The following is a 12071-nucleotide window of genomic DNA, read 5'->3' as shown; positions in this document are numbered from 1 at the left end:
TGTGTCGAGATAAGTTGTACGTGGTTTTCAGAAAATGAGACAATTGTTAAAATGACTCAGCATGCCCATTCTAGTTAAGCTACTACAGAAATGGCTGGAAAGTACATATCCATGGCTCCAGGTACTTATTAATGTAGGCTGAATTAATTTTAATTGGACTTTCTACTATTTTAAGGTTAACTGCCAAAGAAATATGTTTCCAAATATAAGGTGCTGCAAATGTCCGTGTATATATGGTAGTAATAGCAGTACAGTAAAAGTTAAGACAAGTCTCTACAAAACTTGTTTTGTTGCTTACCAGGAATTTCAAAGTCTATCCACTTTTGTGATGAGCCACTGAAGCTATGCTCATCTTGCTTGAAGTCACTGCTGCTTGACATCAGTAAACCATCACAACCTTCCTCTGTGTTACAACCAGGATCAAACTTCACAGAAAGGTACAGTGCTCCAGGAATATGAACCTTGTCCTAATAATATATATATAAAAAAAAAGTCTCAAATGTGTCATAATTAAACAATGACTACAAGGAATGCATACACACTTATGCAAATACTGACACTAATAAAAACAAGAGGTTCAGGTACTGAAGAATGGCATTAAATTTTAACTGGATGGATAACTATCACAATTCTTTTTCAGTTACAAATCATCAAATCATAAACACAACTTCCTGCTGATCAAGCAAGGCCCACTAAGCACAAAGTACTTCTTTCCATACTCAGCCCAACATGGTGTGGGTTAAGTGGCCTGATATAGGCTCCCAGATTATGAAAGTTAAGGGGGAATGAACCCTAGGCTGAAGGACAAAGCTTCTGTTGCACTTGCATGTAACTTTAGTTCCTCTGTCTGCACTACCCACATGAAAAAAAATCTACCTGACTATTCTCTCACACCTTTCTGAAGGAAAATGTCCAGTAGCCTATATGGACAACTGTATTTTAACAGTTACTTCTTGCACTGGCATCCCTTTTAAGAGCACTGTACATGCAAACTGTAAATTACTGAATTAAGTAATCTACCATAGATCTTTATAAGGTATGTTTACAGTAAAACAGATGTACAGAAAGCAAGACATACTGATGGTCAGATACAGCTACGTCTATTTAAAGCAGAATGTCATATTTGAACCTTGTTATATAACCCACTTTTTGTAAGAGGTGCATGTCATTTGGTAATGCTGCACTCCTTATTCCCTGATATGCGCTATTACCCCTCAATAATATACAACTGACCATAACATACTACTCAGTCTTCATAAACCAATGCATTATTATTTTCAAGTAAACCAGGAATATCTAGACAAATGCTCTGAAAACTCAGTGTTCTAAAATAAATTTCCATTAAAATAACACAAAACAAACTGTAGACTTTCAGTTATACCTCAAAGTTTGTGTTGTTGTCATATGGGTGCTTCGATTCCCTTACTTGGACTGCCATACCTGGCTCCTCCATAAATTGGCAGGCTGTCAAAGCCAATGTGTCAAGCATACTTTCACTGCACCCTTGCAGCAGTTTCTTCAGGATCTGAGAAAAGAAAATTCAGCATATAATGAGTGGCTTGGCAGAGAGTAAAACCATCACCTCCATTTCAGACAAGGAAAATTGGGAAATTATTAGTCAAAACTGTGGTACTCCTTGTACCCTCTGAAATTTACACACATAAGCATACACAATTTCTGAGATTGTACAAACTAAGAAGAATGTTAAGAAAATGCAACATTCACCATCTCTCTCTTCTCAGAGTCTGGCCACCATGACAGGATGCTGGTGATTTTCTAGATTTGATGTTATGAGCATCAATGAACTATCCAAAAACAAACGGTAGTGCTCACGCTTTTTCCTGCCTTCAGATGATGAACTCATTGTAATATTTAGTTAATAAAAGGTATGAAACACTCCTTCCAAGTTTGGTCAGCTCTGCTGATGTAGACAGGTGACACCCTGACTAGGCCTAGGCAACCTGAGTTCAAACAGTGGCTTTGACACTGAAGACACAGGTCAAGGTAAGAGAGGAATGATGAGGAAAACCTGTTTATTCACTCTACAGGAAAAGTGTGTTTGAATGTGCTAGGCATTCCCAGTCTGTCAAGATTCCCAGTAAGGCTAGGTACCAGTGACAGAGCACTACCAGTTGCAAGTAACGGGAAAGGGTTTTGAGATATGAAAGCAGAGGTTTTAGAGGAAAAACAGGGCAGTCTAGAGGGGTTACATCATATGCAAAAGCAAGTGACATGTCCTTGATGATGTCCATTGAATGAACACCCAAACGTAGCCAGACTACCAAGCATGAGTAGTGAGAGACAGGTTCTTAAAAGAAAAACCCTGATCCTCCTTATAGATGATGGCCCCACACCTGATCTGTTGTTCACCTGTCCGTCTCTTGGAACAATTAAGCCACATGGCTCTAACTAAGAGGGAATGAATGGAGTTCAATGGTTATACGTCATTCTACAGCAAACAACACCCAACACAATCTGGCTTTCACAGAACAGATATGTCAGCAGCTGAGCATTTTCCTTGCCGCAAAGCATTTCTAAGTAATTATGTCAGAAGTGAGAGGTACCTTAGATCACATCTTTGACAAGATGTCACTCATACTAGAGGACAGTAAATCAATCCAAATAATTAAGCAGATTGTTGTAAACTACTAAAATAAATTGAACAAGCTAAAACTCCTTCCCTTAGGAACAGCAAAACAATAATAGACAAGCAATCACAGGGACCATAAGAAGCCTAGCCATATGCATCTTTAAGTAGACACACTCAAAAGCTCTTGCCACACTTTCTAAGTTCTTAATAGTGCTCCCCCCAATCACTCTTGTTTATTTGTTAATGTAAATTTAGATAGCAAGTGTACATGTTTGCAGAATTATAAGTTATATACTTACCATAACTTGGTATCTGTGTTGTCTTCTTTCATTTCTCCTCATGGTTGGGTTACGGATCCGACCTGGACGCATTTTTACAGACTAGGATCCAAGTCTCAAGCTCCTTCCATTTCTCAAAATGCACCGTCTTCTGTCTAACTCCCTCAGATCAAGTTTGCTACCCAAATAGCTGACAGAGAGCAGAGAAAGAAAAGAAGGGAGTGCACATTGAGAACTAGAGGCTCATAACCAGGAACATCAGTTCCTAAACATTTCTCTCAAGGTCTTTTAGAGCACTGGGTAGGGGGATGGGAGAAAAGGAAGGTGAGGAGGAATGAAAGAAGACAACACAGACACAAAGTTATGTGAGACAAAGGTATGAGCTTTTGACCAAGTGACTGCAGCACAGATATCATCTAAAGATGCCCTGAAAGAAAAGGCAGATGAGATGGACATAGACCTAGATGAGTGGGCCTTAGGAGGACGAGGTAGCTGTAATCCACTCTTGGTATAAATCAAGGTAATACAGTCTGCTATCCATTTAGCAAGAGCAACTTTTGAAACCGCCTGACCAAGACAGCTATGAGGACAAATTTCTAATTTTTGAAAAGGTTTAATCCTACAAAAATAAAAATTTAACTGCCTATGAACATCAAGTAGATGTAACAAATGTTCTCCTTCATTACAGAAATTCGGTAAGAAAACTGGTAGTTGTATGGTCTGGTTGAGGTTGGATTCTGTAGTCACTTTGGGCATGAAAGAGGGGATTAGTATGAAGGCACAGCCTATCTTTGTGGAAAATAACGTAAGGAGGCTTAGAAGACAAGGCCTGAATCTCAGAAATTTTCTTTGATGAAGTGATGGCGATGAGAAAGACGAACTTCCATGAAAGAAACTAAGTCGCAACCACTGGCTGGTTCAAAAGGTTTTTGAGTTAAGCCTTGTAAGACCAAAGTGAGATCTCATGGCAGGGAAGGATCTTTGACTGAAGGACTGAGGAGGAAGATTCCTTTCAAGAAGGCCTTGCACAGTTTGGAAGTTGAAGGGGAACTGAAAACATAACCTGAATGAAAGTTAGAGATGGCTACCAACTGAAGTTTGCAAGGGATGCAAGGTAGCTGAAATAGGAGCTGAAAAATGGTTAATGTTCTCTTTAGAGGCCAAGATGACAAATCTCTTCCATTTACTCCCATAGACTTTCTTGTAGCCATTTTTTGGGAGGCTAGAATATTGTCTTGGATGGGGGAAGAAAGCCTGGACCTTTGAACAATCACCTGAAGTGGAGAAACCAAGCGGTCAATTTGAGGGATATCAGATTGGGGTGAAAACCCTCTAAAGGGTGAAAAAGGAGGTCTTGTTTGGGCTCCAGTATCCATGGAGGATATTTCAGGTGAGACCAGAAGAAGGGGGCCAAACCTGATGAGGCCAATATGAGGCAATGAGGATTACCAAGGACTTCAGATGCTTTGCTTTCTGAAAAACCTTTGGGATCAAGGGTAGTGGGGGGGATAAGCGTAGAGGAGACCAGGGGGGCAATTGTAAACCAGAGCGGCCCTCAGGGACTCCCCCAGAGGGGGAAATCAGAGCTAAGTAGTTGCTGCACTTGTTGTTCTGGGAGAATCCAAACACGTCACAGCAGGGCTGGCACCAGTGGATGAAGATAAAGTCTGCCACTGACTGGTTGAGGGACCTGCTGAGCTTGTCTGCCAGGATGCTGGATTTCCCTGGTATGAGAGTTGCAAACAGAAAATGGTCTAAAGACATCACCCATTCCCAAACCCTCAAGGCCTCTATGCACAACGGGTAAGAACGGGCTCTTCCTAGTTTGCTAATTTACCACACCACTGACGTTGTATGCGTGATTTTGTGAATTGCAATAGTTCCTAGAGGGAGAACATCCTGAAAGGCTTTCAACTTAAGGAGGACTGCTCTTCATCACCAGAACATTGATATTCAACCTGATCTCCACATGGGACCACATGCCTTGGGCCATCTTTCCCTTGAAGTGCCCCCCCCAACTGGGAAGCATCCGTGGTCACCGTGGCGGAGGAGGAAGGAAGGAAGGAGGAAGGGCCTGCCTATCGTCAGGTCATCCGAAAGCAACCACCACTGAAGATGCTTTCTGCAAACCCAAGTCAATTTGATAGGAACAGATACAGGCTGGTAGAGAATAGGCATATGAGCAGCAGGGTCCATTGAAGAACTCACATAAAATACCTTGCTAAAAGGACTAAGTGAATGGCAGCCACCATAGATCCTACAGCCTGAAGTATCAGCCTTGCTGATGGGGAAGATCAGTTTAAGATAGTTTACATATGATCTCTCAAAATCTGAACACAATGAGTGTGTAGAGCCCCAATCTGGCTCACTATGTCCAAGGCAGCTCCAATGAATTCTAAACTCTGAAGTGGGAATGGATTCGACTTTGTCAGGTTTATGGTGATAACCAGATGATTGGCAAGGTTGATAAGTAATGCCTGGCCTGGAGTATTTGATGCCTGGTTGAGGCAGTGAAGAGCCAGTTGTCCAGATATGGAAATACCCAGAATCCTTGCAGTCTCAGGTGAGCTGTGATTACTGTCATGCATTTGGTAAACACCCTTGGGGTTGTGGTAAGTCCAAAGGGCAGAGCTCTGAACTGAAAATGACTGGCTCACAGCCGCAAGTGCAAATGGCTTCAGGAGTGTCTGTCTATTTTGATGTGATAGTACGCATCCTTTAAGTCCACTGAGCACATCCAATCGTCCATCCGCAGCCATGGTAGAATGGACTGGAACGTCACTATTTGGAACTTTGCCTTCCTTATGAGCAAATTCAATTTGCTTAGATCCAAAATGGATCGCAGGTCGCCAGTTTTCTTTGGCACTAAAATAAGCGACAATAAGTTCTGAAGCCTCTTCATTTGGTTGGGACCTCTTGGATGACTCTTTTTTGCAGTAGATTTAGAATTTCTGCTACTGTGTACTCCCTCTGACTGGGTGGAACATCAGGGAGTCTCTTTGAGCACTCTGGTGGAAGAAGCAGAAAGAGAATATGATAACCTCTGGATATAATCTTTAGCACACATTTGTTTTGCATTATATCAGTCCAGGCTGTAGGGTGTAGATAAAAAGAACCCCTGACTACCTCCCGAGATAAGCAGTCAGGCAGTGCTTCAGGAATGTTGATAGGGTTTATCAAAGAAAGGCTCCCTAAAACCCTAATTCTGCAGACCCCCTCTGCCCCTGGGGCGATGGACCAAAAAGGGAGGATCCATCAAATGCGACACTGACAAAGGACACCTTAAAAGGTTCCTTGAAATCACAAAGCCTCATCCAGGCATGTCTCTGAATAGCAATGCCTGAGCTGACTGTCTGTGAGGCACTTTGAGTGGGAGATAACCTCATGGAAAAATTGGACAAAGACAAAAAAGTTGTCAGGCAGGGGAAGGCCTTCTTTAAGTTCTCCACCAACATGATCTCTGACAGAGAATCTGAGAGTTCGTTTACCAGTTCCTTCTGTAATCGAGTAGTGTGTGCCAGGTAGTTTAATGCTCTTAGCAAAAAGGTGGCAGAGGCATAAACACGCTAACCACACCTGTCCCTCCCTCTCTCTGGACTCCCTGCTCAGAGGAGGGACAGTGGAGCTCTGTTCGGCTAGCTCCTTCTTGGTAGCTGCTGCCACAACCATGGTATCAACTGGAATACCCTTAGTGCAATATGGTCTGCCCTTGGGGGAGATTAAAACTTATCCGGGCATCTGGAAATCGGTTTGATAGAGTCTGGCTCTGACCAGCCCGGTAAGACACCAACTCCACAAGCTCATCAGCTGGGGAGGACCACCCAAGATGTAGATGGGTCTGTCTTGAAAGCCTCCAAAAACATGGACTCCCCTGAGGAAGGAGGTTGGGCTAGGAGGGAAACAGTCAAAGAACCCAGAAGGGATGGCATAGAGAAGACGCCCAACTGGATGGGTCTTGAGAATCTTCCTGATCATCCTGTCCATAATGGCCTCCAAAAGCATCCTAGAAGACATGGAAGAAGCCACTGACGGGGGTCTGGAGTTGCTAATGGGCATCTGTTGCAGCCCGAGGGAAGGAGAAGACTCAATGCCCAGCACTGGTGTGGGACCCCTAGCCGTTGGATCCATAGTCTTAGGATCTGAGGTGGAAGGAGTAGCTTCAGGAGAGCTGGATATTAAATAACTACCAGTCAGATGCGAACAGTGCTTCGGATCCACCACAGCAGATGTGGGCCTAGGGATCCGAAGGTCTCAGAACTTTAGAGGGTAACTCCAAAGATGCCCTCGAGGACTTATGAGGGCATTTCTTGGAATCAGAACATCCTGCCACACTCTTGGAGGGGTTTGTGCCTCTGGAGAGGAACTTGAAGCAGGCAAGAGGACCTTTAAAATCAACTTATTTCTGTGGTTGATTGCCCTAAGATTGATGCTCTCACAGATAGAGCAAGCCAACCTCAGATGTTCCAGGCCAAGACAATATACACATAAGGAATGTGCATCAGAATGTGGGAACATTCAACCGCATTCAAAGCGCCTTTTAAAACCGGTAGGTTTTCCTGACATATTACCACTAAAAGAAAACTAAAAACACCACATGGTAACCACAGCAAAAAAAAAAAAAACACATCATAATAAAACAGAAATATATACAACTAGCTACATATCTCCATTTACTTTTTTTATATTGTACTAACAATAACAGCAACAGCAGCCAGAAGGGGGGAAAGCCTAAAACCAATGGCTAGAAGAGGAAAAAGTGCAGGCAAAACCTAACTGTCGAGATAGAAATAAAGATAAAGGATTCTAAAATTGCAGAACAATGGAAGGGGAGGAAAAGAACACAAAAAAGCACTTATCTGAGAGAAACAAAAACAGAAGATGATATCAAACCTACTGGAAAAATTTGACAAAGCCTCAAGACTTGATAACCATGTCTCGCACTCCTAGTTGCTAATGAGATCTGAGGGAATTAGACAGAGGACAGTGTATTATGGGAAGTGGGAGGAGCTCAAGACTTGGATCCTAGTCTGTAAAAATGGGTCGGATCCATAACCCAACCATGAGGAGCAATGAAACAGACAACATCAGATCTACTGGTTTTGTGAAAAAATGTTAAGTCAAACAGCAGTGGTCCTTTCATGGCTTAAAAATTGACAGTCAGGGTCCCCTTGAAGCAACCAGTAGGATACAGACTAAGACTTTAATGCTTTCATTTTTTTTTCATCTGTGAAGGATATTTTTAACATCTTTATTAAATCACAAATAAAACAGTGACACAGGCACACATACATTAAAATAAAATAAAAAAATTACATTTTTTCATGTAGTATACACATTTCCTTTAACAACCATCATTTATTATGAGAGTACATACACTGTTCATTGCTTTCCTTCATTCTCTTAAACCTCACTCCTCTTCTCCTGCACAATATTCCTCATGTACTGTTCCCCAAAGATTCTATTTTCATCTATGTAATTTGCTCTTTCCTTTTTTGAAGGATCTCACCTCCAGTGCTTTATCTCCTTTATGTTATTCAGTGCTGCAGTTACAGCTGCTTTAAATTTTGATTTCCATTTTCAAGCAATTGCCTTTTTCATTCCCACATTTTTATCTTCCTCCCCATTCGTCGCCATTTGTGGCCTGACACCTGCCCATGCCGGGTCTAGCAGTTGTCATTTCTTGCCCCCACTCGGACTAAATTCAGAATGTTGGGGCTGGTCATGGAACTAAGCATCTGGGGGCTTGGCACATCTGAGCATCCATCCGGGGGGGGGGGGGGGGGTTCTTTTTTTTTGTTTATGACCTACCCATTCCCACCTCTCTTGCTTTCTCAGTGTTATGCCTAAGAGATAGGCATGCAACGGAGATATGTAGCATATTGCCTGTCTCTGTAGTAGCTCAGCTTATCTCCACCCTATACCCTTCTTTAGGCACATCTGCCATGTGCCATCCTCAACCTCCACCATGTACTGTCACGATAAACACACATAGGACCACCCACCCACCTACAGATGGTAATGTCCATCCCTCCTTGCCAATTCCATCAGTTGACTAACCTGATAATCCAACCCAGGTCACCTGGGTCACAGTCAGAGCTTTATCCCTCTACTTTACTAGAGCAGCTCATTACTGCCTTTCTGGCATCCTATAAGAAGAAGTTATGTAATCACCATAACGTTCCATGTAAGTTGTTCCATCTCGCCTTCATTCTTTACTAATGGGTTCGGAGCCAATCTGTCGGCTCCGATATGGCCATTTGCAAAGCTCAAGGTTTACCAGTAGCTCGAGACCATGCCGCTTATTCCATGATGCACTGCTGGAATTACCTCAGATCTTGTTTGCTGCGTGTACTATATCCATATAAGTGAACTACCCTCCCATAGAGAGGAAGAAGAATCAAGTAACCAGGATGAGACCAGCCTCTAGGTCAACTATCAGCTGGGTGGGGGATGGAGGGAGGGATGTAAGAATGAAGGCGAGATGGAACAACTCACATGGAACGTTATGGTGAGTACATAACTTCTTAATGTGAAGTTGTTCAATCTCGCCGTTCATTCTTTACTGATGGTTAGAGTCCCCAGCACCCTAAATCTCAGGTGGCACATGGGAGTACATTCTTCAGGACTGTAGACCAAAAGAAGCCCTGACCCTGGAGGCCTTATCAACTTTGTAATGAGTGCTAAAAGTATGAGGTTTAGACCAAGTGGCTGCAGCACAAATGTTATCAAGAGGCAATTTGGCTTGGAATGCAGAAAATGTAGAAACTGCTCTGGTTGAGTGAGCTTTAATCTTGTGCTGTAAGGGCATATTAGCAGCTGAATGAACAAAGGTGATACAATCAGATAGCCATTTAGAAAACGTTTTAGCCACTGGTCTACCTTTTCTGGCTTCAGAAAAGGACACAAAGAGCTGGTCTGATTTTCTGATATCTTTTGTTCTGTCCAAATAATATCTGAGCTGTCTGTGAATGTCAAGCTTGTGCAGAATATACTCTAATTTATTGGAATGGTTAGGGAAGAAGACTGGTAACTCAATAACTTGGTTGATATTTGATTCTGAACAAACTTTGTGCAAAAAGGAGAGGTTTGTCTTAAGAGAAACTCTATCAGCATGAAAAATCAAATAAGGGGAGCTGATAGATAAAGCTTGAAGTTCTGACACTTTGCAGGCAGAAGTAATAGCTACCAGAAATATGGTTTTCCACGATAAAAATTTGAGATCACAAGATGAAGCTGGTTCAAACGAGGGAAGAATTGTACAAGACAGCATAAAATTTAGATTCCAAGGAGAGTAAGGAGTTTTCACTGGAGGCCTCATGTGAAAGGTTCCTTTGAGAAAGGCCTTGGACAACTTGTAAGACATTATGTTCAGCCCTTCAGCTCCGAGATGAAAGTTATATATAGCAGCCAACTGGATTCGAACTGTTGCGGCTGCCACTCCTTTATTAAAGATCATAGTCAAGAATTCTAAAATGGACATCAAGGGTGCTTGATAAGGATCACTGTTCTGCTTAACAGCCCACATGGAAAATCTTTTCCACTTGCTAAGATGTAATCTTCTGGTGGACGGCTTATGGGAAGACAAAATAAGCTATTTTGTCTCACTGGAAAAGTTATGAAGCCTGGCTATGAAGGGAACTGGAGCAGCCAAGCTGTTTGCTTCAGTGACTGCAAGGAAGGATGGAGGTCCCCGACGGATGTGTCAGAAGGTCCGGAACTGGGTCCAGAATCCATGGATCCTCCAAGAAATGAGGATGAAGAAATGGGAACCAAATCTGCTGAGGCCAATGAGGGACTATTGCAATGATGGTCCTCCCCAGCAGTTTTGCTTTCTGTAGAAATCTGGCTATCAATGGGATAGGGGGGAAATGCATAGAGGAGGCCAGGGGACCAATTGTGTATGAGTGCGTCACTCGGGGGTTCTCCCGAAGGGGGATTCAGGGCAAAGTAGCTTCTGCATTTCGTGTTGATGTGACTGGCAAAAAGATTGCAGCAAAGCTGGCCCCATTTGCAGAAAATCCTCTCCGCAATCTCTTTCTTGAGGGATCACTCGTGTGGCAACAAGATTGCCCTGCTTAGTTTGTCTGCTATCACGTTGGATCTCCTCGGGATGTGCGTTGCCAACAGAAAGCGCTGGGAGGATACAGCTCACTGCCAAACTCTGAGGGCTTCTTGGCAAAAGTGGTAAGATCTGGTTCCCCCCTGCTTGTTCAAATACCAGACTACTGACATATTGTCTGTCTGAATTGCAATTGTTCCTAGGGGAGGAGAGTCCTGGAAGTATTGCAACGTCAAAAGTACTGCTCTTATCTCCAGAACACTGATATGCAGATGTGACTCTTGATCCGTTCTTGTGCCTTGGGCAGTCTTTCCCTGAAAATGCCCCCCATCAGGGAAGTGTCTGTGGTCACAGTGGCTACTGGAGTGGGTAGTACAAAGGGGCGTCCTATGGTAACATGAAGAGATGTCAACCACCACTGAAGGTCTCTCTTGCACATGTTCGTGATTAAAATCGTGTGATTCATTGGGAGTTCCTGATAAGACCACTGAGTGAACAGCAGCCACTGAAGAATCCGCATATGCATCCTTGATAATGGTATGGCCAAGATCGCTGCAGCCATCAAACCCAAAACTTTTAGCACTTCCGCGGCTGGAGCTCTGTCTTTCGTTATCAATGAGCTGACATGCTGGTGAAGTAGAGACTCTCTCTATTGGTAGTCGTATAGTGGTGGTTGACGTGTCTAACTCTGCCCCTATAAAAACATGAAAAATCGATGGTGACAAAGCAGACTTTTCTGAGTTGACTGTAATGCCTAAGTGATTGCAGAGTGTCAGAGTGTATTCCCTTGCCTGAATCAGTTGATGCCTGGTGGTGGCAGTAAGGAGCCAATCGTCTAGGTATGGAAACACCTGGAATCCTAGAGCCTCAGGTGAGCAGTGACCACTGCCTGCATTTAGTGAACACTCTGGGGGTTGTAGTGAGACCAAAGGGCAGGGCTTGAAATTGATAATGATTGGCTCCCAGCCGGAAACGCAGGTGATCGCTGGATGGCCTGGCCATTTTTACGTGGTAGTACGCATCCCTGAGATCTATCGAGCATATCCAACTGTCTATATCGAAAAAGGGAAGTATAGACTGTAGCATGACCATCCGCAACTTCTCAAATTGGTGAGTCTGATGAGGTCCAAAATGGGTCTTCAGT

The 12071-nt window shown here is 43.2% G+C and overlaps 1 protein-coding gene across 1 annotated transcript in view; it reads right to left on the bottom strand.

The window, feature by feature from the left end:
- ZZEF1 (zinc finger ZZ-type and EF-hand domain containing 1) overlaps positions 1–12071 on the bottom strand; it is a gene marked incomplete in the record, with an annotated part of 3903331 nt that overhangs the window by 358396 nt on the left and 3532864 nt on the right. The window contains 2 exon segments of the mRNA XM_044082903.1: positions 299–467; positions 1382–1525. Coding sequence (XP_043938838.1) covers positions 299–467; positions 1382–1525 — 313 coding nt within the window.

This window comes from Protopterus annectens, chromosome 9.part0, assembly GCF_019279795.1.
Source record: "Protopterus annectens isolate FY-2018-M chromosome 9.part0, PAN1.0, whole genome shotgun sequence".
Lineage (NCBI taxonomy): Eukaryota > Metazoa > Chordata > Ceratodontiformes > Protopteridae > Protopterus > Protopterus annectens.
Note: the sequence above shows the minus strand (reverse complement) of the source record. Positions and strands in the feature narration are given on the sequence as shown.